The sequence below is a fragment of the Ictalurus furcatus genome, chromosome 13, assembly GCF_023375685.1.
Source record: "Ictalurus furcatus strain D&B chromosome 13, Billie_1.0, whole genome shotgun sequence".
NCBI classification, from domain to species: domain Eukaryota; kingdom Metazoa; phylum Chordata; class Actinopteri; order Siluriformes; family Ictaluridae; genus Ictalurus; species Ictalurus furcatus.
Genome location: NC_071267.1, coordinates 9,844,178 through 9,869,850, shown reverse-complemented (window position 1 = coordinate 9,869,850; position 25,673 = coordinate 9,844,178). Strand labels below are relative to the sequence as shown.

The 25,673-nt window shown below is 39.2% G+C and overlaps 1 protein-coding gene across 7 annotated transcripts in view; it reads right to left on the bottom strand.

The window, feature by feature from the left end:
- The window catches only part of wu:fj29h11 (uncharacterized), a 50,286-nt gene extending 26,059 nt beyond the window's left edge, over positions 1–24,227 (bottom strand). Inside the window, exons 1-20 of one of the 7 annotated variants that reach the window (XM_053639079.1) lie at positions 24,123–24,227; positions 23,784–23,931; positions 23,449–23,616; positions 18,631–18,825; positions 17,914–18,186; positions 15,081–15,617; positions 14,354–14,793; positions 14,145–14,273; positions 10,707–10,904; positions 10,441–10,581; positions 10,096–10,356; positions 8,845–9,028; positions 8,547–8,713; positions 6,772–6,900; positions 5,340–5,515; positions 4,457–4,626; positions 3,330–3,554; positions 1,568–1,674; positions 885–1,076; positions 4–121 (exon numbers count right to left, since the gene is read on the bottom strand). In XM_053639079.1, the coding sequence (XP_053495054.1) occupies positions 4–121; positions 885–1,076; positions 1,568–1,674; positions 3,330–3,554; positions 4,457–4,626; positions 5,340–5,515; positions 6,772–6,900; positions 8,547–8,713; positions 8,845–9,028; positions 10,096–10,356; positions 10,441–10,581; positions 10,707–10,904; positions 14,145–14,273; positions 14,354–14,793; positions 15,081–15,617; positions 17,914–18,178 (3,439 nt within the window). In that variant the 5' untranslated portion in view covers positions 18,179–18,186; positions 18,631–18,825; positions 23,449–23,616; positions 23,784–23,931; positions 24,123–24,227. The other 6 variants (XM_053639080.1, XM_053639074.1, XM_053639081.1 and 3 more) reach the window with 6 other exon arrangements.
- Positions 24,228–25,673: the final 1,446 nt, after the last annotated feature.

The window sequence follows — 25,673 nt, the reverse complement described above, 5'->3', positions numbered from 1 at the left end:
CACCCTGCTGAAAGGCTTTGGGAGTGGAGAAAGAGCTGAGCACAGAGTCTTCCAACAAATCCTCACCGTCAGCCAGACTCAACACAGAGGACACGTCACTCATAGAGTCAGCTGGCAGGTTCTGCAGGGAAGGTAATTAACACCCGCAAATCAGTGCCGTAATATACTGCATATATATAGTATATAGCTTGTGATATATTTTCCAAAAATTACTCGTCTGCACCGAAACGTGTGAAAACGCTTACATCCCTATACCTCGCACGCGTCAAAACGTAAGAAGCTTTGGCCTGCGTCATTTCCGTCGGGGGTTTATATAAAAGCGAATCTGAAGGTTGTACAAAGTGACATTAAACTTTAACAAAGCCATCAAACTGTACAGCAGGCACAACAACTGCAGTACAACATCGTCTTGTTTCTTCTGAGTTGAATGGGTCACTTGACTGCGTCACATGACTAAAAATACGCCGTCGTTTTTGAATATCTTGGGGGGTTTTTTTCAGTCTACCCTTTAATGCAAAAAAACGGCGTTTTCAAATGTATCCACTTGGGAGGGCGTTTTCGAAAAGCTCAGTTTTCGCTGGACATGAACGCCGGCTCGGTGTGAACGGGGGGCCAAAGCGTAGAGAAAAAGATGCGTTTTCAGATTTATCCGGGTTTACATGGACGTAGCCTCAGCAACCTGACAAGCTGAAATTTTTGTCTTCTTGCACATTTTAATAAATAAAGTGTTGTGGTATAGGCAGTGTGGTGCTGATTATTTTCCCATAACAGCACACCGCATTATGTTTTATTCCTTACATACTTAAACACTAACCTCCATTATATTGGGCAAAGATATTTATATGTGTAGCATCGTGGAAATTTTACTCTGAGATTGGCCTAACCTGTGAGGGCACCTCAGGTGTCGGGGGTAAGACGAGTTTGGTGTGGAAGTCCTTCACCCACTCAGTGATGCCCAGCAGGATGCCCAGCTGATGGAGCTTGTTGAGGTACCTTGTCTCCGACTTGGCTGTGTCCAGGAGGACAGTTTTAGACCTGGCCTGGCCTAGCACTCGAGACAGCGGCTCCAGAAACACCTAGATGATAATCGAATTATTACAATAGAACAAAGTTCAAGCTGAACTATATTGTGAAATGCAATGTTTTTGTGATAGTACTGTAAGGTGCCAGCAGGGAAAGAGAGTAATGCCTCACACTTTGTTATAGCAGATGTACTATATAATAAGTATAAAAAGCATCTACCAGGTGAACAGTCTGATAGGACGTTCGCAGTAATGCGACGTAAAACTGACATATGGTAAAAGTCATCTTGAGAACATATCAGTTACTGTTTATTTCTCGCTTTTTTGTCTTTTCCAAAGATTCATCTTACTTCATCCACTTACTATATGTCCTACTCTTCTTTCCAGTAATATAAATACGTTTATCTGTGAGTGTTGATCATGAACAACACTCACTCATTTGAGTTACACTGTAAACTGCAACCTTGTTAAAATGTCCCAGAATGCCTGTTTGTGGAAAACCCTTTCTATAGTTTTAAACTGTGCACGATGGGTCAATGCCGCACCTGTTGCAGCAGCTCCCTGCAGATTCGTGTAGGCATCCGAGTTACACACTCGAGCACGAACTTGGCCACGGTGATGAAGGAGCATCCGTCTTCGCCGAGGGACGGATCTGGGTCAAAGAGAGTAGAGTCAGACGTTAGTTCCTATTAAAGTTGTCATTCACTGTGTGTTGGAGTGGGGAAAGATCCAGATGGCGGTCAAGGGAGAAAAAGCAATAATCCACAAAGCAATTTACAACTTTGTGCATTAATGTACATGGAGAAGCACACAGGGCTAGTCTGGAAATCTGTAGTAAAAATGTTTTAGTTAATTTTAGTTTATTAAAAAAGCAGTGCAAATGAATACATCCCATTATACACTCACTAAGCACTTTATTAGGAACATCTGTACGTTCATGCAATTATCTAATCAGCCAATCATGTTGCAGCAGTTGCAACTGCTGATCTCCGGGGATTTTCACACACAACAGTCTTTAGAGTTTACTCAAGAATGGTGCAATAAAGAAAAAACATCCAGTAAGCGCCAGTTTTGCGGATGAGAGGTCAACGGAGAACGGCCAGACTGGTTCGAGCTGACAGAAAGGCTACAGTAATTCAGATAACAGCTCTGTACAATTGTGGTGAGCAGAAAAGCATCTCAGAATGCACAACATGTCAAACCTTGACGCAGATGAGCTACAACAGCAGAATACCACGTCAGATTACAGTTCTGTGAGCCAAGAAAGCTACAGTGAGCACAGGTTCACCAAAACTAGAAAAATGTAGCCTGGTCTGATGAATCTCGATTTCTGCTTAGGTACACAGATGATAGGGTCAGAATTTGGCGCCAACAGCATGAATCCATGGATCCAACCTGCCTTGTATCTACAGTCCAGGCTGGTGGAGGTGGTGTAATGGTGTGGGGAATGTTTTTTGGCACACTTTGGTCCCCGTTAATACCAATCAATCATCGCTTGAACGCCACAACCTATTTGAGTATTGTTCCTGGCCTTGTGCATCCCTTCATAGCCACAATTTACCATCTTCTAATGGCTACTTCCAGCATGATAACGCAGCATGTCACAAAGCAAAAGTCGTCTCAAACCGGTTTAATAAACATGACAATGAGTTCAGTGATCTTCAGTGGCCTTCCCAGTCACTGGATCTGAATCAAATAGAACACCTTTGGGATGTGGAAGATTCGCAGCATGAAAATGCACCTGAAAGATCTGCAGGAATTGCGTGATGCAATCACATCAACATGGACCAGAATCTCAAAGTTATGTTTCCAAAATCTTGTGGAATCCACACCATGAAGAGTTGAGGCTGTTTGAGAGCAAAGTGAGGCCCTACCCAGTATTAGTATAGTGTTCCTAATAAACTGCTCAGTGAGTGTATTTCTCAAACAAGATTCCAGCATTCATCACTATTATAAATAATAAAACATGATGTTGTTTTATCATTATCGTGCATCGTGTTTTAGCATTAGCATTACTGTTGAGTTCTGTGTTGGATAATTTTCTATTATAGTGCCAGCTGTATTCAAATAATTGGTTTATATTTGCTTTATATTGTTTTATATTTGCTTGTTCTAATATGTTATTGTATTTACACAGGAACTAGTATGGCAGATGCGCTGCATAATCTAAGTCTAATAAGTGTCTCATGGAGATTTTTTTTTTTCACCTGACATGACCACATGACCATTCCATCTAACACGAGTTGGTGATAACAGTGAGGGTGAGCGTGATTAAAAGTGAGAGACTGTCCGGACACAAGATCCTACCTTCTCTGGCGGCTGCTGCTGCTAGAGAACTCTCCATGTGATTGGCCAGCAATGCTGTGGGGGTGTTTGAAATCCCATCAGCCACCACGATGGACACCAGGTGACCGGCGGTGCCTGCAGGGTTAAGGGCCTGGGTGGCTTCAGAGAAGAATTTATCACCAGTGATCGAGGTGATCCTCAACAGCTCTCCAGGAGACACCTCCAAAGCCAGCAGGTCTGTGTTACCTGCTTGAAACAAACATTATTATACAGTAGATCTGATGTAAGTAGGAGAGAGAAAAGCGTTGAATACAAACAGAAGCTGCTCCATACTGTGTGAGGGGGAAAAAACCCCATTATGGTTGAGGCGATTTACATATCAATTTGCACACACAATATCTTTTGAAAGATGTCAACTACATGTTTTGCCGAGCTGAAATATGTTTCTCTTTTGCAGGTAGCTTAATGGGAATAAATGTTCTAGGATATTAAAATATGGTTAACTCTAAATGTGAAAAGGTGAGAAAACTCACTACACTGTAATGAAAATTGATTGCACTTCCACTGAAACCAGTGTGCACTCGAGCTGGCATGAGGATAATCTGACCTTTCGTACAAAACAGTTTACATGGTCAATATCACACATTTGTTTTCATTTACATAAAGACCTAGACATTGTGCAGAATCTGGAATATTAAGTATTCAAGATGTTGAACATTACATTTTTCTGTTTTAAATATTTAAATATTGTTTTAAAGATTGTCACTGTGGTCTCAGACTTTTGGGCCCCACTGTATGTTTTCTTAAAGTAGTAATGTCAAAGTATATTATTGGCAAAAATATATTATTATTATTATTATTATTATTATTGCCTGTTTTCCAGAATTCAGGATAGCTGATGGCTTATTTCAGACCACCATACACATAAGTAATATCAATGTCTGCGTTTTGCTAAATAAATGACGTCATATCTAGGCAACTTCTACAACTAAAATGGAAATCTTGATCCTTCAGGCCTCGAAGGACTTGTGTAACCAAATTACAGTATACTTCAGCTGCAACTGTCCAAGTGACAACGACGGGACAAATCAATAAACAGTATTGCTACAGATTGTCAGTCTGCTGCTCATGTAGCTGTGGTGACGTACTGCAGTATTTGTCAATGAAGTGTTTGAGTGGTCCATGATTGGGCTGAAAGACCAGCTCCCACTGGCTCCATTCAGCCAAGTCCTCCAGCAGTGGAGCAGAGAGGAGACTCGCTATTGCCTGCTCCCGGCTCACGTCCCCCAGCAAGCCCACCGTCTCCACCAGCATGTCCCTGAGACACAGACAAATGATACATTTATATGGATCAGATGTTAAAGGATTATGATTTTTAGCATCGTAAAAGAGCATCAGCATTTTCTCCACACCAATTCACAAAAATTGAGAACCATGATCGATAGGCTTCGACTGTATAAGTGGCCTAAGTTACTGCAACTTCATATATGGATTACACTACAAGGTTTGAGTAGTTTAATTATTTCAATTATAATGCATGCACAAATTTAATGACAATTTTGTGAAACGCTGTCATTTCATAAGAGAAATATTTGGACAAAAGTAATGCCACTATATAACATTAGTGAGAGTTAGTGTGTGCCTATTATAGGTAATGCACTGCAATGGTTGAGCTGCATTACTGGAATATTTAGCACAAGACACAATTATGGCGTGCTCTTGCACCGTTTAGTCGTCATTTTGTAATTTTTAGCTCTCTGTGATCGTTGCCTTTTATGGAGTTTTGTAGGCATCTCTAAATGTAAATCAGCTGTGCCTTGAAGACGTTTTGTAATTTATAGGTGATTTGCTTTTATCAACATACACGTGAGCATGAAGAAAATCAGCAATTAAATCTGGTGGGAATTTTTAATTCAGTTCGGCCTACGAAAACATTTACACGCAACCGATAAATAAAGTCTATCTAATAATACAGAGTACAGTATGTGTGCATGTGTGTGTGTGTGTGTGAGAGAGAGAGAGGAGGCTCACTCTGGCTCTTTATGGAGCAGAGGGCATTCATAGCGCACAACACTGGAACTGGCCCCGTCACACAGCTCCTTCTGGCGCTTGGCGAAGTCTACCAGTGTGCGAAGTTTTCCGTAGCCCAGCTCTCGACTGTCCTGAACCCTGTAGTGACTCCTGAGTGCAGCCTCGATAAATGGCAGCTGCTCAAACACAGCAACACAGGAAGAAGACACTAAAGTGTTGCACTAAAGACTCCGTCTATATACTTTATATATCTTTTTCTCAAAGCAAACTCAATGTCTTTCTTAATGATAATGATAATGAGTCTTTATTGGTCACATATATGTTACGGCACAGTGAAATTATTTTCTTCGCATACCCCAGCATGTCAGGAAGTTGGGGTCAGAGCGCAGGGTCAGCCATGATACAGCGCCCCCGGAGCAGAGAGGGTTAAGGGCCTTGCTCAAGGGCCCAACAGTGGCAGCTTGGCCGTGCTAAGGCTTGAACCCCTGACCTTCCGAACAGTAACCAAAAGCCTTAACCGCCAAGTCACAACTGCCTACTCATTTTTTTATTTTTTTTTTGTGGCAAAACAAAAGCTTTTATTTTCAGTCAAAGTGAACAACATGTTTTCTTTGACTTTGATTTCCTATGTGTAGCATTATTCGGATTAGTTCTTCCTTGCTCAGATACAGTACATCGTGGTCTGTGAAAATGTCAAATTATACAATAGCCCGGTGATGCTGAACATATGGGACTCCCTGGTATATTCAAATAATAAGAATTTTTTATGAAACTTTATGAAACAATATGAAACTCTCTAGACTTGTCCAAGTTCTTTCATTCAAATCAATCCAATTGTCACAAAGAAGCTTTACAAAAATTTTACATTTATAAATTTAAACAGATTATTGCAATTATATTTAAATTAGATGGAATTTTGTTCAGATGTTATTCCCAAACAGGTAAAAGTATCTTTCTGTAAGGTCTATTTTTTTCTCTTGCAAATTGTCATATATCAAGGAGATAACTCTGGACTTCAGTTCCCATCAGCCACTGCACTGTACTACAATATGTCACATGACCACCTGCACCTGAATCACGTTTCTGTTAACGAACACTCCTATATATAGCCACTGTTTGTACTGCTTCCTTGTCTCACGAAACTGTCTATCTATGCTTTTGTCCATGCTTCCATGTTTGGTTTTTGCCACAGTATTTTGCCAAGTTGTCTTAGTTTCGTTGTTTGTTTAAATAAAATGTTGAATATCTGCGATTGCTTCCGTATCAACCTTGAAACGTGACACTAATAATTGAGGTGAAGGTGAACTACTATATTGTGTGAATCACCGTAGTATTGAGATCCAATCAAATGAGAAGGGCTGTGTCAACAGGAAATCCATTACTAAGTACTGAGCAGACTTAGTACATGACCAGACATGTGCAGAGGACTTACTCGTGAAGGATCTGCTTCTCCACATTGCTTAATAAACTCATACACATCTTGCTGGCTGGGTCTGAAGCCGTTCACTCGAATATCATGGTTTCCAATAGCTATAGTGCCCCCTGCAGCATCCTGTAGAATCTACACACAAATACAGATCGGGTTAATCATTACAGCACACCGCAGGGCCTCTTGTTTCTCTAACAGCTAGTGATATATACAGTGGTGCTTGATATTCTACACATTCTACATTTCTGTATGAATATGAGCTAAAACATCATTCGATATCCACACAAGTCCTAAAAGTAGATAAAGAGAACATAGCTAAACAAATGAGACAAAAATATTATACTTGGTCATTTACTCATTGAGTAAAATGATCCAATATTACATATCTGTGAGTGGCAAAAGTATGCGAACCTTTGCTTTCAGTATCTGGTGTGACCCGCTTGTGCAGCAATAACTGAAAAGTAAACGTTTCCGGTAACTGTTGATCGGTCCTGCACATCGGTTGGATTTGACTTGGTTTCCTCACATGAACTGCTTACTTCAAGTCTTTTCATAAAATTTCTATAGGATTAAGGTCCGGACTTTGAATTGGCCATTCCAAAACATTAACTTTATTCATCTTTAAACGTTCTTTGGTAGAATGACTTTGTGCTTAGGGTCGTTAAGCCCACTTTCTCTTGAGATTCAGATTATAGACAGATGTCCTGACATTTTCCTTTAGTATTGGCTGGTATAATTCAAAATTCATTGTTCCGTCAATGACGGCAAGTCTTCCCAGCCCAGATGCAGTAAAACAGGCCCAAACCATCATACTACCATCACCATGTTTCACAGATGGGATAAGGTTCTTATGCTGGAATGCAGTGTTTTCCTTTCTCAAAACACAACGCTTCTCATTTAAACCAAAAAAAGGATCCACAAAAAATGTGTCCAATAGCCTTCTGGCTTGTCCACGTGATCTTCGGCAAACTGCAGACAGGCAGCAATGTTCTTTTTGGCGAGCGGTGGCGTTTTCCTTGTAACCCTCCCATGCATACTACTGTTGCTCAGTGTTCTCCTGATGGTGAATTCGTGAACATTAACATTAGCCAATGTGAGAGAGACCTTTAGTTGCTTAGAAGTTACCCTGGGTTCCTTTGTGACCTCCTGGACTATTACATGTCTTGCTCTTGGAGTGATCCTTGTTGGTCTCCACTCCTGGGGAGGGTAACAATGGTCTTGAATTTCCTGCATTTGTACACAATCTGTCTGACTGTGGATTGGTGGAGTTCAAACTCTTTAGAGATGCTTCTGTAACCTGTTCCAGCCTGATGAGCATCAACAACTCTTTTTCTGAGATCCTCAGAAATCTCCTTTGTTCATGCTATGATAAACTTCCACAAACATGTGTTGTGAAGATCAGAAGGATAGATCCCTGTTCTTTAAATGAAACAGGACGCTCTCTCTCTCTGATTGTCATTCCAGTGACTGAAACACCTGACTCTAATTTCACCTTTAAATTAACTGCTAATCTTAGAGGCTCATATATACTTTTACCACTCACAGATGTGTAATAATGGATCATTTCCCTTAATATATAAATGACCAAGTATAATATTTTTTGTCTCATTTGTTTGATTCTTTTTGTCTACTTTTAGGACTTGCGTGTGAAAATCTGATGATGTCTTAGGTCATATTTATACCAATATATATATATATATATATATAATTATTTATTTAATTTTTTAAAAATCTAACTTTCAAGCACCACTGTATCTCAAGCGATGATCTGGACAGACCTGCATGTTTTTGTCCAGGAACTCAAGGAAGGAGCCCTGCTGTAGCTGGCCAAACTCCCTGAACTTGAAATGCTCTGCCAGTTTCTTCTCCAGTCGCCTGAGGTATGGCAGAGTCACCGTACCCATGAAGCTGGATACACAGACCTGGAAGTACTGCTTCACAGCATCTGTGGCCACACATTCCCAAAGCAACGTTGTTTAGTTAAGAGCTAGGTACGTAACCATTCATATATTAAAACAAGAAACAAAGAGAGGATCAAGTGATAGTCAACTTATGACTACAATTAAAGAAAGGCACCTTCGGTGGGGGGCATCTCGGTTGCCTTCTTCTCAGATGCTTTCTGTTCCTTGACGTGTTTTTGGGGTTTCTCCTTCTGAGCTAGGTCATTCGGGATGGCCAGGGAGCCGCCGCAGATAGCCAGCTGAAACAAGGTCCGAGCCAGCCTGTCTCCCGATACGTACACGAGGAAGTCCTTAACTCGCTGCGAGTGTAGACACAGATTATTGCACTTGTCGATCATTTTATCAGATAAACCTGACATACAGGACCACTTTGTAGGTACAGTAGCTTTGCATAAGTATTCACCCCCTTCAACTTTTTTTCTTGAAACTGGAACTAAAATGGACTTATTTGGAATTTTATGTCATGAATCTACCCTTATAATACTGAAGTGGGGGTACAACAAGCTGCCATCAGAAGTCACATAATTAGTTGCTTTAATTACTTGTCTGCAATTAAAGTGTCATGTGATCTGAATATAAATACACCTGTTCCTGCCCCAGAATTTATTTTATAAACAAACAGCATTAGGAAGACCATTAAGCTAAAGTTTTAGAAAAGTATCAGCAGGATTTGGTAATATTTCTCAACCATGACTTTTCGACACTACAAAATGTGGAAAAGTTCAATGGGGTGGAATAGTTATGCAACGCACTGTATATAATTCCAGACCACAAGCCATCTGTTGCTACCGTCTACCTCGTCCATCAGTAGAAAAAGAACCGCTGGCATAACAGTGGATCATTCTTACCACGGCATTGACACTGGCCTGGTAATGTGTGGTGAACTGGTACCATGAATATACTGTTTTTCTTGCCATATTTGGAAACCTAGCATGAGCATCCCATGTATTACCCTGTATTCCTTTGCTATTGTGTTGAACACAAACAATTCCCCCATTCACTTATCACCAGAAATTTTCCAAAGGCCAAACAAGCCCTTATCATCCTCATATAGTCCAAGAGCAAGCGGAAAGATAATATCGGACTATCATGAATAATAGACATTATAAAAACACCCTAAGAGAACTCTGAAACATGACTCCAATTTCTCACGGAGGTCAGAGTATCATTCTTCAGAGTGAGCAGTGATAACAGAGAATGAGCTTCAATGCTACAGGACTTAGTACTGTATGGAGCACACCAGCCATATGCAGTTTCCCTGACTTAAAAACAAGATACAGCTCTATTGAAATAACCTTTTAGTCCACAGCAAAATTAACTACAGATCTGAAAAACAGACCATGTGTCTAAACCTAAACTTGTTCACCTTGGTCATCCTTTCATTAAAGATGCCCTCGGAGTTAGTGAAGATCTCAAGGACGGCCTCGGCAGCGGTCAAGCTCGCATATTTCTTCCTGAGCTCCAGGCTGCCAGAGGACGAGTAGAGCGGCATTCCCTGTGCCGGCTCCAGTAAACTCTTTTTAATCTTCCATAGCCTGCTCGCTACCTCCTCCTCGATCTCCTTCTGAATGGCCTCTCTGGCTCTCTCCAAGCAAGCGTTCTCATACAAATATGCCTTCGACAATGTCTGAAAGCCAAACAAAAAGAGGAAGATTAAAATCGGACACCAATCATAGACTCTGAGCGCAAATACGCTGCCTCGCTGCCTTACCGAAATGGGCAGCCCAACACTCTGGATCCGGACTCCAAGTGCATATGGTGAATCACAGCCGTACTGATCTGCAAGGTACTGCATGAACTCGGCAAGGTCTACCTTCTGCTTGCTGTGCTTTTTCCTGAAGTTACGAAGACTCTACAGAAACATTAAGGATCAAACATGCTTGCCTTTTTTTTTTTTTTTTTTTTTGCTACAGGTTGGCAATAAACACAAATCTAAACAAAGAAACCAAACATAATGCATATGATTAAAGTCCTTACCCTAAGAAGATCCACAGTCTCGATCTGGTGTATATCATCATCTTTGGTGTTGCTGTCTATTGTGAACAGCCGATGAACAAGCGGGATTTTACAGAGCGGGCCTAGGTGGAGCTCTTCAAATCGCTTCTTGTTCTTCATGCCAGCAATACCCTGACCCAGCTCATAGAGAGTGCACATGGAACAGGTCACCTCTATCGACTGACAGATAAAACATCATTGGTCAGAAACAAAAAGCCACAACTATATAAGAGTTGCATATGTTATTGTTCAGTTTTCTCAGTAGAAAGCTTTACATGAATATGTATTCATATTTGCTATCCATATGCAAGATCTCTAGCAAATAGATACTCACAGTCTAATCTATATGAAGTAGGGAAGAAGAGTGTTTAGATCTAGTGCAAATCGGAATTCGGAAGGAGAGCCTACTGAAATATAGGAAATCTCTTGGCGATGCTAGAAAAATCTATTTCTCCGCCTTAATAGGAGACAACAAAAACAATTCTAGATTCCTTTTCAACACAGTAGCAAAATTAACTAGGAATAAAACCACTAGAGAGAGAAACACTCAATCATTACATAGCAGTGAAGATTTCATGAAATTTTTCATCGATAAGGTTGAAAATATTAGACGTGAAATACAGGCCATTAAATTAAAACCGGACAGTACTGTAACAAACCCATTACATGACAATGTAGCAATATCAGATCAATGTTTAGAGTATTTTGCTTCACTTAGAGAGACCGAACTAGCTACATTAATCTCTTCAGCCAATTCATCAACTTGCATACTAGATCCCGTACCTACATGTTTGTTTAAACAGATTTGTCCAGGAGTAATTGAACCACTTCTAAATATAATCAATTCTTCCCTAAGCACTGGCTATGTACCTAAATCACTTAAATTAGCAGTTATTAAACCCTTGATTAAAAAACCTGATCTTGACCCGTCTCAATTGTCCAGCTATAGACCAATATCAAATCTCCCCTTCATCTCTAAGATTTTAGAAAAGGTTGTAGCAAAGCAGTTATGCTCGTACTTAGATAGGAATAACATTCATGAAATGTATCAGTCAGGGTTTAGACCTCATCATAGCACAGAGACAGCATTAGTTAAAGTAGTAAATGACCTTCTACTGACCTACGATCAGGGTTGTGTCTCTCTGCTTGTGTTACTCGACCTTAGTGCAGCTTTTGATACTATAGATCACACTATTCTCCTTGATAGATTAGAAAATGTTGTTGGTATTAAGGGAACAGTCCTCTCCTGGCTCAGGTCTTATCTGACCGATCGTTATCAGTTCGTAGATGTAAATGGTGAATTCTCCATGCGTACTGAGGTTACTTTTGGAGTTCCACAGGGTTCTGTTTTAGGCCCACTGCTCTTTACTTTATATATGCTACCCCTAGGTCAAATTATTCGTAAACATGGAATTAGCTTCCACTGTTATGCTGATGATACACAGTTGTATGTTTCAGCGAAGCCAGAGGACAGACAGAAGCTTAGTAAAGCTGAGGATTGTGTAAAGGACATTAGACATTGGATGTTAACTAACTTCCTTCTACTTAATTCTGATAAAACAGAAATACTTTTATTAGGCCCACGTGTAGCTAGAAGTAATCTTTCTGATCACATGGTTACTCTGGATGGTCTTTCTGTTTCATCATGTGCAGCAGTTAAAGACCTTGGAGTGATTATTGACTCCAGCCTATCATTTGATGCTCATGTAGATAATATTACTAGGATAGCCTTCTTTCATCTCAGAAATATTTCTAAAATAAGAAACATATTGTCACTACATGATGCGGAAATACTAGTTCATGCATTCGTCACCTCTAGATTAGATTACTGTAATGCCTTACTGTCTGGATGTTCCAGTAGGAATATAAATAAGCTCCAGTTAGTCCAGAATGCAGCTGCTAGAGTCCTAACTAGAACTAGAAGGTACGACCATATCACACCGATATTATCAATACTGCATTGGCTCCCAGTAAAATCTCGCATTAACTATAAAATACTTTTATTAACCTATAAAGCACTAAATGGTCTCGCGCCACAATATCTAAGCGACCTTTTGGTTTTATATAATCCGCCACGCCTACTTAGATCAAAAGATGCAGGCTATTTGACGGTACCTCGAATAGTGAAGGCTACAGCAGGGGGAAGAGCTTTCTCTTATAGAGCCCCACAGTTATGGAACAGTCTTCCTATTAGTGTTCGGGACTCAGACACAGTCTCAGTGTTTAAGTCTAGGCTTAAAACGTATTTGTTTACTCAAGCCTACCCTGACTAGATTCTGTTCTACTACTTCGCAGTCATAATAATCTTTTTTCTCCCTCTCTCCTTTCGCCGAGCCCCACATGAATTTATGGAGATACTAGAGATCCAGATCCTTTCTGCCTCTGGATGGAGCTCAAATCTTCTCTAATTCCAGACTGCTGGGACTACGGCTGCTCCTAAGGCCATACAGACTTCATATAAATCCATAATGAACTTTTTCACACTATCTGTTGTTACCCAGATGAGGATGGGTTCCCTTCTGAGTCGGGTTCCTCTCAAGGTTTCTTCCTCTTAAAACATCTTAGGGAGTTTTTCCTTGCCACCGTCGCCACTCAGTGGCTTACTCAGTTGGGATAAATTTGCACCTTTAATATCTGTATACCATGTTGATATTTCTGTAAAGCTGCTTTGAGACAATGTCTATTGTAAAAAGCGCTATACAAATAAAATAAATAATAAATAATAATAAAATAAATATGTAGCCGACAGCAGATAGAACAAAACGCTGGACTGCACAATTAGCAAGATACACTCAGTTGTAAGTCAACAATATATGGCTATATATATATATATATATATATATATATGGATGTTTTGTTGACTGTGTTTAGTGCCTAAAGTGGACTGTCCAAATAAAGGGTTAGTTTAGTATTTTTTTTTTTAGACATATGCATATGTATGGCAGTCTAGAAAAACCCATCCGAATATCAAAAAAAAGGACAAAATATGGGTTTTTCTGTCTATAATATTCTTTCATACCTCAAGCTTAAGAAGCCATAAATATATTTCACCAAGTCTACTTAATGGAAATGTCTGTGTTTAGTTTTTAATCTTGCCTAGGCTATCCTCCTGCACAGAAGTTGGGTAAGGAGCCAGTTTATAGAACTGTAATAAATATAACTAAAAAAAAAAATGTCCAAATTTCACCATGTGAAGGGTTTTCTCACATTTGAACTATTTTACCTAAACACAAGAGGTGCCAAAGAGTGCCACATTTTAAAGTATTAATCACTGTTGCTATAGAAAATCAATTTGAAGTAAAAATCTCACATTCTAATTAATTTGTCATTCGAACTATTCATGTATATTTAAAAGAGTCATCTGAATACCTCTATGTAATATGAACACACACTGCAGGCAAATTATTTAAAGCTCCTCACCTGAATGAAGAGGTTGATCTCTTTAACGGTGCGCTCGAGTTCCTTTATAGCAGGCAGGTGCCAATTAGATCTGATTCCCACTGCGTTCAAGGACGGCACTTGCAAAAGCATGCACACTTTGTCTATCACCTATAGAAACAAAACACTATCTAAAAAACGCAGTCACAGACCAGAAACATACTTCGGGCAAGATTTATGAAGACTCAAACCTTCTCTATTGTGACGTGTTCCCCATCAGACGCGATGTCTCGGATGGTGTCCTCAGCGAGGACGTTCACGTCGTCTGGACTCGGCTTGTTCTTGCGCCTATTCACAGTCTCTTTCTTCTCGTTTGCCACCTCTAAGGCCTCTGCTGCACGAATGTTAGCTCCGTGCACCTCTCTCAGCTGGGCATAGTGGGCATTACGGAACACCAGGCTGCTTCCCTCCTGGCCAACTCTTACTTTCCTCTCCTCAGCTCGGGAGGGTCTGGTTCCGAGGGGTGGGAAGTCAATCAACGTTGTGAGACTAGAATCTGCAGGAGGTGGAGTAGCAGTGACCCGCCACACAGGAGAGTCGCTCTTGGAACGTACCACATCTTCAGCCACCCGGTGTGTGACTGGAGCACGCTGCGGGCTCGCAGAAGGTGTAGTGAGCCTCTTTACTGGTGCTGTTGAGTGAAAAAGCAAAGAAGCGCGTGAGTGAAAAGCTCATGTTCAAATTCACCGTCACTGCAAGTTCAATTTGCACAGCTTTGAACATTTTCACTGTGGTCCTGCATTCATACTAATCAACCTTACTGTATCCCTGTATATAGAGGGAATGAAAGTACAATAAATGTAAATGAAATGAATTAGACACCAACTAGACACATGCAAATGAGATCACTTTTGCAATTACGCCACTCTGCATTGTTTGAGTGCCAAAAATCATCAAAATTATGCTGACAGTACGTACTAGCAGGGCTTCCTTCTTCCTGTTGTGCAATAACCTGTGCTTGGCCAAAAGTTGCCTGCTGTGTGCTGGTCTGATTGTCGTACAGTGACATATACAGCCCCAGTGGCAGTATAGACCCAAAAAGTAGGAAGTAGCCATTCGTCAGCTGTGTAATGGAGGTTGCAGCAGCTGGGTAGATTCTGATAACCTCCTTAACCTTCTCAAGCAGCTCCTCTTGGGTCATCTCACCTTTGTTTTGCACTGACGCAGCACCAAAGCATATTCCAGAGCTGTTCTTGATTGCAGGAGGAGTTTCATTCAATGGTGCTGGTGCCGCAGGAGTAAGCCTGTGCAACTTGTGGAAGACGCTCTCATTTTCCACCAGCAAATCCTTCGACAGAGACTCGACGAAACTGGCGATTGAATCAAAGCCTAGGTTTGAAACAGTCAGGTTTCGCTTGTAGCGAAAACTGTAGAACACGGCTAGTTTCTTGAGAGGGATGCCTTGTGGGTGCTCCTGAATTAGTTCCACCACTTCCTGTGATGTTCTGTCCTTGTCTGCATTTTGAAAAGCATAAAGCAGCAGTGAGAAACTCATATTAGAGACACCAACAAAAATGCTATGTTTAAGTCATGAATTAAACATACACACACAAAATTGTATTTTTTGGGTTTGAGATCACACGACCCTGAAGAAGGAGTAAGCGGTAGAAGATGGATGGATGGATGGATGGATGGGTTTGAGATCAAATGATGAATGAGATGATGGATCAAAGTTCAGCTTTTATTTCCTGATACTGACATCTAGATGTGTTAAACAGCTTAGAACATTGCACCTTTTGTGACACGCCACCAATTTTTTAGGTGAGCAAAAGTATTGGAACGGACAGTCAAAGTAAATAACACTTAATATTTGGTTGCGTATCCCTTGCTTGCAATAACTGCATCAAGCCAATGTCCCACTGACATCACCAAACTGTTGCATTCTTCTTTTGTGTTGCTTTTCCAGGTTTGTACCACAGCCTCTTTCAGTTGTTGTTTGTTTTGGGGGGGGGGTTTCTCCTTTCAGTCTTCTCTTCAGGAGGTGAAATGCTGCTCAACTGCATTAAGGTCTGGCGATTAACTTAGCCAGTTTAAAACCTTTCATTTTTTCCTCCTGATGAAGGTCATTGTTGTGTTGGTAGTGTGTTTTGGGTCATTGTCTTGCTGCATGATGAAGTTCCTCCCAATTAGAGTGGATGCATTTCTCTGATGGAAGACTGTAAACTGTTTCTGTAAACTTCTGAATTCAAATTGTTGTACTGGCTATTTCTCAGCTTCAAAGTAGCTTGCTTTTCTCCCATAGACAGCTCTCTGGTCTTCATGTTGGTTTATCCTTTTTAACAACAAATGCAGTCTTCACAGGCAAAACCTAGGGCTCAAACCAAGATTAGACATTCAGAGCTATTCGTTCATTAAATGATCAACTTAACAGGGTGCACCTGAGCAGCAAGAAACACCTACAAGTCACATGTTCCAATATTTTTGATAACTTGAAGAAATGAGTGGTGAAAGGAAATTCTCTTATACCATGTACTCTCTTATATTATGAACTGCTATCAAATACCTATAATGAATGTATTCATTTGATTACCTCTTTAAATAAGCTGATCAACTGCTATCCTTGATTATATTATGATGTATTTCCGTGTCAACATGACACAGGACTCCTTCTGTATTATGACTATGTGCTGTGTGTTTTGTTTAAATCTGTCTGACACCTGGACCAGTAGAAACCGTCCACGCACTGCTTCTTATCAATGTGTACAAATACTCTTGTTTTGCATGAAATAAACGAGAAGTCTCTGTGAACATTCATATGTGTCAGTGTGTGTGTTCGTTCGGACTCTCCAGGCACGCCTGACTCTCTGTGGTAAACCACAAAGTTAATAGTAGTTAATGGTAAAACAGGCTGGAAGGCATGACAGGCATAATCTGAGATTCCTGGGATACATGGAAATCCAACAAGTGGGTTCAAACAAAAGGCACCATGTTCTAAGTTGTTTAACACATCTAGATGTAAATATGAGGAAATGAAAACTGAAATTCTGACATCTCATAGTCATTTTTTGATCTCAAACCCAAATTTCTTTCAAAACAACAGAATTGGCCTTGCCGTTTCAATAATTTCGGAGGAGACTGTATAAAGATCTGGAGCCTATCCTGAAACACTGTGTCACGAATCGTGACGGAGCAGAGATAGGACGGATGCAAGTGCAGTATGAACGGTTGTTTATTAGAAAGAGAGACAGGCAGACAAATCCAAAACGTGATCCAAAACGTAATCCACAAACATGCAAGAGGTCAGGCGATTGGCAAACAGGCATACACGGGGCAAGGCAGGAATCTAGGTCGATAAACAAAACAAGAAACGAACTATGACGAGGGACTGGAAGCGGATAATCCAGCGCGAACTAACTCTAAACATGGACCGTGACTATGAATACGCTACGAACTTAACTAACTCTAAAGTATTAATCTTCCGCGCTGTGTGCTGGGAGGCGTGCGGTATATATGCGGACATAATCAGCGTCTAAACTGCTAGCAGCTGAGAGCAATACAGACCCACGTGAAATCCCAGCCAATGACAGAACAGGGAGGATACATGACAGAAACATAAACAAAACACACGTGTCCAGATGTCATTACGGTCAACAACGGAAAAGCAGGTGCTCGCGCATTCGCGCTTAGAGCACGCTGCTTAAAGGGGGAATCGTGACACACTGGGCATGAGCTGGGAATAGTAGAAATGCTTAGACTGCATTAATGCTGCCTGGCAGAACCTTTTTGTCTGACTGAAGGAAGAGGGAAATACCTTCTTTGAAGCTTTGAGCCACTTCCACCTCCTCTCCAGTGTCCTGGGTGTGGCATATGTGCTTCTTGTGGAAAACTATCCCATTCTTTACCACCAGATGCTCAGTCAAAGAGGCAATGAAATCGGAAATGTTGGAGAAGCCAACTTCTGACACGGTCAGGTTATGACGATACTTCTGATTGTAGAACACAGCCAGCCTCGAGAGCGGGATTCCTTCAGGGTGACCTTCTAGGAGTCGTACGACTTTCTTACTGAGTTTACCCATTTTTTCATCTGCAAATAATAACATAATTAACCGAAAGAAGATAAACTGAACTACAGAACTACAACTCTCAGGATTCAAGGAAATAACCTTCCTTCCTATTAAAAAAAAACAAACCCTTACATTTCCACCCTTAGCAGATAACTAAACAAGATTCAATTGAATTTGTTGCCTTGGAGTCACGTATTGATGAGAAGCGCTTTTAAAAGCTGAACACAAGCTACTTTTTATCCCATAATGATAAATCAAACCAATAAATAAGCTCTTTTAGAATATCAGGATTCTCATGAGTAGTATAAAAGAGTAATCTGATACTGTAAATAAACAAAAGCATAGAAAAAAAAAGAAAAATTACTGATGTTCAAAATATATTTAGTAATGGGTAAATAAAGTCCAAAATTACAAATCCAAATGTATAAAGATCCATCAAAAATAAAATGTAAGCTCAGTCTTACCATAGGAGAGCAGTCACTGTAACAAGTCCAAGCCTAAGAACTGAGGATAAAATATGCCGGTTGTTTGTTTTATAGCACTCCACCTTTGTCAGCAACCAAATACACAGTCATGCACACAGACAGCCAATAAGAAGTTTCTTGTGCTTCATGATAAAAGGAAACAGAAAGCAATGTCCAACTGCAGCCGGCCCTTAACTTTCATTTTCAGAGAAACAGGGAGGAAAAATGTCAGTTAAAAATGCCATTTTTGTTAGATTTAGCTGTTTTACATTCAAAAGGTCAGATATTAGAATATTATAAAAAATACTATCAGAGTATGCAGGATGCACAGAGCGTGTAGAAAAGCAGAGCAAGCTTTAAGTTTCACTTTCCTGTTCTTGCTCTCAGCTGATCTATTTACTCTGTGCTGCTGGGGAAGTCATGTGACAGAGCCTCCTCAGAGCCGATTACTCAGCCGAACACTCCCATATTCTGAAATACAAGCCTCAAACCTGGTGTGGCATGTGAAGCCTGCACCATTCTGCCACCGTTTTGCAAGGAGATGGAAATGTTTTCTTCTAGTTACGTAACCTACTGATACAGTGCTCTACATAAGTATTCACACCCCTTGAACTTTTGCACATTTTGCAGCGTTACAGCTCCTGCAGAGTCACCCTTGGCCTATTAGTTGCTTGTGTGACCAACACCCTCCTTACTCGTTCAGTGAATTTGAATGGATGCCACCTCTAGAATCACAATTGTCTGTCCATGTTTAAATAATTTATTAAATGGTGCAGTGTGGTATGGGTTTATAAGTAAGGAACTTCTTGATACTGTAACTCCTTGTTCTGTTTGTTTAGGTACGTTCCCGAACAAACTCGGGGGTTTTCCAGGGACAGGTATATTTATACCGAAAAATATCTATTATCTATTTTTCGCACGAATGTAGACTCCATTCAACTGATAAGGTGAATATTAATGACAAATGGTTGCACCAGAACTACTTTAATGGTTTCAGAACACTGGAAGTGAAAACTTAAGCAATTTGTATGCAGTAGTATTATTTGTTCAGATTTATGACATATAATCCAATTAAGTCAATTTAAGTTCCAGGTTGTATAGAACCGTTCTCCATTTCAAGGGAGTACACTTTCTTTTTTAGTCAAATGAAAGCTATGCTCTGGTGCTTGTGTCTAAAATAGCCATTGCTAATGTGCCTTAAACCAGTGCTTCTCATAATCTGGTTTGTGAAGCATGACTAAGGTGTCCATGTTTGTTTATTTTTCAGTGGTAGAAATCACAACCACCATTATCAAAGCTATTATATTTATCATTGAATTCTTATACTCATTGGCCTATTTGAGTGGAAACTGGAATTGTGCTGGTTTAATACAAAGCTCCATAATTCAAAAACAAATAAGGCTATAAATAATGCCAACTTGGAACTAATGTCTTCTGATGGTGGAAACTGCAGGAATAAACAGCTTTCTATAAATAGCCTATATAAAAAGCCAAAATACAGGGTTTCCCAAAAGTCTCCATACACAGGAGAAATGAACAATTTTTTTTTCAGCAAAATGTCTTCCATTGACTTAGTTTATAATATAATATTGAAATCATTCTCATGGCTGGATCAGGAATCTGTCACAAGATTGCGATGGACTTTTACAGGAAATGTGGTGAGCACATCACACATGACACTACTGCCAAACTTATTAACAAATTCAGAAGACTGGAAGTGTCGCAGTCCGACCAAGAAGCGGACGTCCACCAACATCCACTGACGAAGGCACAACCGACATGATGCTGGCAAACATAGTCCCCTATATTTGAAAACGTTTGGGACACTCTGTATTATTGTACATATTTAAATAATTTGATTTGTATTGGAAAAATTGGATTGTTGGATGTAAATAAATCGATATTGATGGGTCCATGGAATTTATTTTATAATTAAAGGGCTCCGTGGCTGTAAAACATTTTGAGAACCCCCGCCTTAAGACATTACTGTTCTGCATCATGGCTATAATCAGAATTATAGCTGACCATGATTAACTGGTCGATTATACAGTCGTGTCTTTTCACATAAATAATATGAATTCTAACAGAACATGCCAGCGAATAAAGATGTTCTTTTATATATATACATATATAGTCAAAATGCTGCACCATCATAATTAAATCATATTCTATGTCAAAAGATTTTATCCAAAAGCTTACATATAAACTAGCTGAAACCGTTTCAATGTGTAACACAGTAATATTTAGTTATACTGAGTTATAAACTAGCCCCTAATAACACTGACCTAAGATGTGAGCTATTTTTGCCATGTTATAAATGACTTATTGTAGCCTCAGTAATAAGTTGTATGTGTTTAAGTCATTACTTGTGTCATGTATTAATAAGCAGATTTAATTATAATTAACCTTTTTTTTTCATTTTCATTTAGTTACATGTTTTATGTTGATTAATTGCTCTTTATTAGAACTAATGTGCATTATTACACTATTAGTACTCATAACATAATGTGCGGTTCTGTGTATGATTAATCAACTGCCAAAATGATATAACTGCCATGGTTTTTCTACCAAGTACATCAAAATGGAGGACCAGTAATATTCTAATGTGCACTATTCAGTACCTCATAAACATGTGTGTCTGGGTGGGCAACGAGGACGAAGAAGTCTGTTTGAATTTTTATAGTAGTGAATAAACTAAAAAAGTAAAAGGATTTGGAGTTGTAAAATACGCATTAGCGTACTGGATTTTGGAGGTGGAAACCAAAACCTTCTTCAAGTGTTCATACAACCAGGATTTTCTTTTCAGTGCAATGCACTTCCAGCTATTGGAGGATTTCATGTTTTTTTGTTTGTTTGTTTGGTTTTTTTTACTTAAATTTTTTTCTCTGTGCGATATTTGTGGTTGAAGATTATCTGAATGACCTGAAACCAGAAACAGACCTGTAGTCATTAATTCTGGAGAGGTTTTTAGCCATTTAAAGAGCTTTACTGCTGTGTGTAATGGTTAAACAGAGTTTGACCAGCATGCTTCTATGTCATCTTTCAAATGAGTACGATACTGAAGATCCCCTGACAAGCCGGGATTACTTCCCACCTCACAGCTCCAAAATCCCAGGTTATATCCTGGATAAATCAGGATATTGTTTTTTGTTGTTGTTGTTAATACTTTATCATGACTTTCAATTCGAAAACATTCAATCGAATTATAGAAATGAACATTTCCTTTAAAGACAATATTTTTTCCCAATAATTGTCCTCCTTTTTTGATAATACCCTCCACCAACACAAAAAAAAATTAAGAAGTTTAATAGTACATATTTTTTCAAACAAAGATAATGATAATATTTTCCACCTTTTAAAATAGTTTCTTATAGCAGTTTCTAAAGGGTCATAATTACACTTATATACATTTTCTACATTATTTGGAATTATCACTCCCAAGTACCTTATCTCAGTGTGGTTCCAATAAATATCATATTTCTTTTTAAAATCCTTTTGAAGTTTACCCCCTATTTCCACAGCTTCTTTCTTATTCAAATTTAATTTATATCCTGACAAATCTCCATATAACTCTCTCTCTTCTAACACTGAGGGTAATGACGTTTCTACATCTGTTTATGTTCCTCATCTTCAATTTCAAGACCTTTTATTAAAGAATTCATTCATATACTCTGTGCTAAGGGCTCTATACATAAAGCAAATATCGAAGGTGATAAGGGATCTCCTTGTCTTGTCATTAATGCAAATTTCTCTGAAAGAACTCCATTGGTCCTTACTCTTGCATTTGGTTGATTGTATATTTTTTTAACTAATTTAATAAACCTTTGATTAAAACAATATGTTTCACAAGTTTCAAAAATGAAGGGCCATAAGACCCTGTCAAATGCTTTTTCAGCATCTAATCTTTTAATTAACATTTTAATTAACATCAACATCTAATGTTTTAATTAACATTTGTTTCTTAGTTTTAGTTGCATAATCAATAAGACTGAGTGTTCCTGGTACATTATCAAATAATACCCGATTTTTCACAAATCCAGTTTGATCTGAATTAATTATTGTTGGTATTATATCAGCAAGTCTAGCAGTGATTATTGATCAGAAGTGAAGAACTTCTGATCTACATTTAACAAAGATCTAGGTCTATAAGATGAACATTGTATGGGGTCTTTCCCTTCCTTTGGTATTACGGTTATAACGGCGGAGTTCCACGTCTATAGCCACTCATCCTTATCTATAATCCAATTAAAAACCTCACACAATATTGACGGCAACCAATTATTAAATTCTTTATAAAATCCATTTGTGAATCCATCACTACCTGGACATTTTACTGTTTTACTTTTGTTTTCATAACTGTTAAAATCTCTTCTTCTGTTATTGGAGAGGTTGACGCTTTATTTTGTTGACTTGTAATTGTAGGAAGATTCGAAAAGTTCAAATAATTTCATATCCTGACTTCAGGTTACTGTCAGTGCAGAGTTTTGCATATTCTCCCTGTAGGTTTCCTCCAGGTTCTCTGGGGGTTTTTCACACCACCCCAAAAAAAAAAACCCCACACACCAGGGGGTGGATTCGTACGCTAAATTGTGCCAGGTGTGAGTGTGTGTATATGTGGACACGATGCCGAGCGATGAACTGGAGTCCCATGGTCACGCTCAGTATCCTGGATAGACTCCAGATTCACAGCCACTCAAACCAGTACCAGGATAAAGTGTTTACTTAAGATGAATGAATGAGATACAGTAGATATGTTGTACAGGACGACACTGAACAGGATAAGGACGGCTCTGGTCCTGGACCAGTACTGTAGTGTACCTGATGTTGTTGCATGGTAAGAAGTCACACGTCCATGTGAAGAGGAAGATGCCAAGCGTCTGTATCCTAATGCTTCTGATCACTTCTGTTATCACAGCACTCAGTGTGAGTGTGAACTGCGGCTCAGCACTTTCTCTCTCACTTCTCTTAACAGTCTCTGGGTCAGTCCTCATTGTTCAGTGAGTGTGTGAGTGAGACAAGTAATGGATTAATAGGTAGCACAGGACAACATAGCAGACAAGAAGATCTTTGGCTGGGGGAGTTCAACTGTGTGTATTCAGGTTAATAATAATAATAATAATAATAATAATAATAATAATAATAATAATAATCACCCGCTAGGTAATAACTTCCTCATGCAGATCAACGTATACACAGTTTTCTATCACTGTAATAAAACACTACGCGCTAAATTTCTCCCTCCATCTGGTTTTGTCCCTACACCGAGCTCGTCTGTATCCTCCGCACATATTTGTACTCATCCTGCAAGAGAAAAAGCAAGTCTCAAGATTTAACACGCACTGCTGCCCCCTAGAGTATTGGAGTATCAAACATTCCAAAACACAAGCAAAATTATATTGCATTAAACTGAAACATGAATTCAAAGTTTTTTGAATCGCGCACAAAATCGTTTTCCTTGGTTATATAACTGTGTTTTTTTTGTGATATCTGACATTTTATGCTCATGTATTCTTTTCTTTTTTTCTTTTTTTTACGCGAACGCTGTTTTCTTTCTACATTCTCCGCCTGCTTTTCCAAACACTGCTGTTCGAGTTTCATGTAAATGAGGGCGGGCTTTAGCGCCACCATTGGTCCACTACAGCTCCTCCTCTAGCCAATCAATCGAAGAGTTGACGTCACGCCACTGCGATTCATGGCTTTGTTTTGACGTGTGAAGAAAGATGGATAACCGTCAGGCAGCAAATCCCATTTTAACATAAATATATAGTTATTGGGTGACAGAAGACATGTCTGTTTTGTGGACTTCGGCAACATGAGCGGCCGTAGGTGACTACATGTGGGCGTGTCCAGTGACGCGATAAAGTTGAGAAAAATTCAACTTTATGCAAATTTGGAGCGACTTTATGCAGGGACTACCAATGAGATTGAAGACAGTAGAGCTCACGTGATCCGTAGCCTCCCCTGCTCAACATTTCTGATCTGTTCATTCATATGTCTTATATGAAACCACTTGGTAAGAGGCACCAAGAAGAAGAGCTGAACTGTATTGTATTTATTATAATGTGCATATGATATCTGTGTTTGTTTTCTGTGCATATAGTGTTTTGATTATATTTAATGCCACTGTAGTAATTTGTTGGTTTCTAATTGCTGTTTATTTACAGAAAATCCTTTTTACAGGTTTTGCACCAGTATTTTACAGTAAAATGGCAGTAGTTATGGAAAAATGCTGATATATATATAGGATACAGCAATACTTAAAAAAAAAAAAAAGTTATTCATTACATCTCTGGCAACCACAGCCGCCAGAATTTACCATAAAATGCACTGTAAAATGATAACGTACAGTAACATCACATATTTAATGGTAATATATTAAAAACAGTGTTTATTTGTTAATGTAAATAGTTTGCCTGTTAATTTTACACCAAAAATCTGGCTATATATATATATATATATATATATATATAAAATCACATATATCAAAATGTGCAAAGATTTAGATAAAATAGGAAGTGCTGTACAAAGGAAATGGAAACTGGTTATCCAGACCCTTCTGGACTCAGTTTCTTCCTCATGGTCCGTTAAATTGACCAACTTGGAGAATTTCTACATTGTAAGTATATGTGAAACCCATGAGAAATGCTTAGAGTGTGTTGTAAGAAAAGACACTTGAGACATGAGTGTTGAACAAAAAAAAAGATACTTTATTGATTATTTGTTTTTATGCGTTACACACTCACTCACTCACTCACACACACACACTCACTCACACACTCACACTCACTCACACACACTCACTTTACCCATAATAGTTCCAGTCACGTCTTAACCACATTACAGTACCATATCACTTCGCCGAGTTAACTGAACTAATGGAAAAGTTAGCCTACTGTCCACCACAGCACACACAGCTCACAACAAACAAAATGACAGAAAACTACGATTTTCCAGAAATAAGTAAGGAATAATTGACTCCGGGACGTTGAATTGTTAGAAAAATAATGAACACCTGAAATGTAAGGGCCACTCCGCTTCACGCC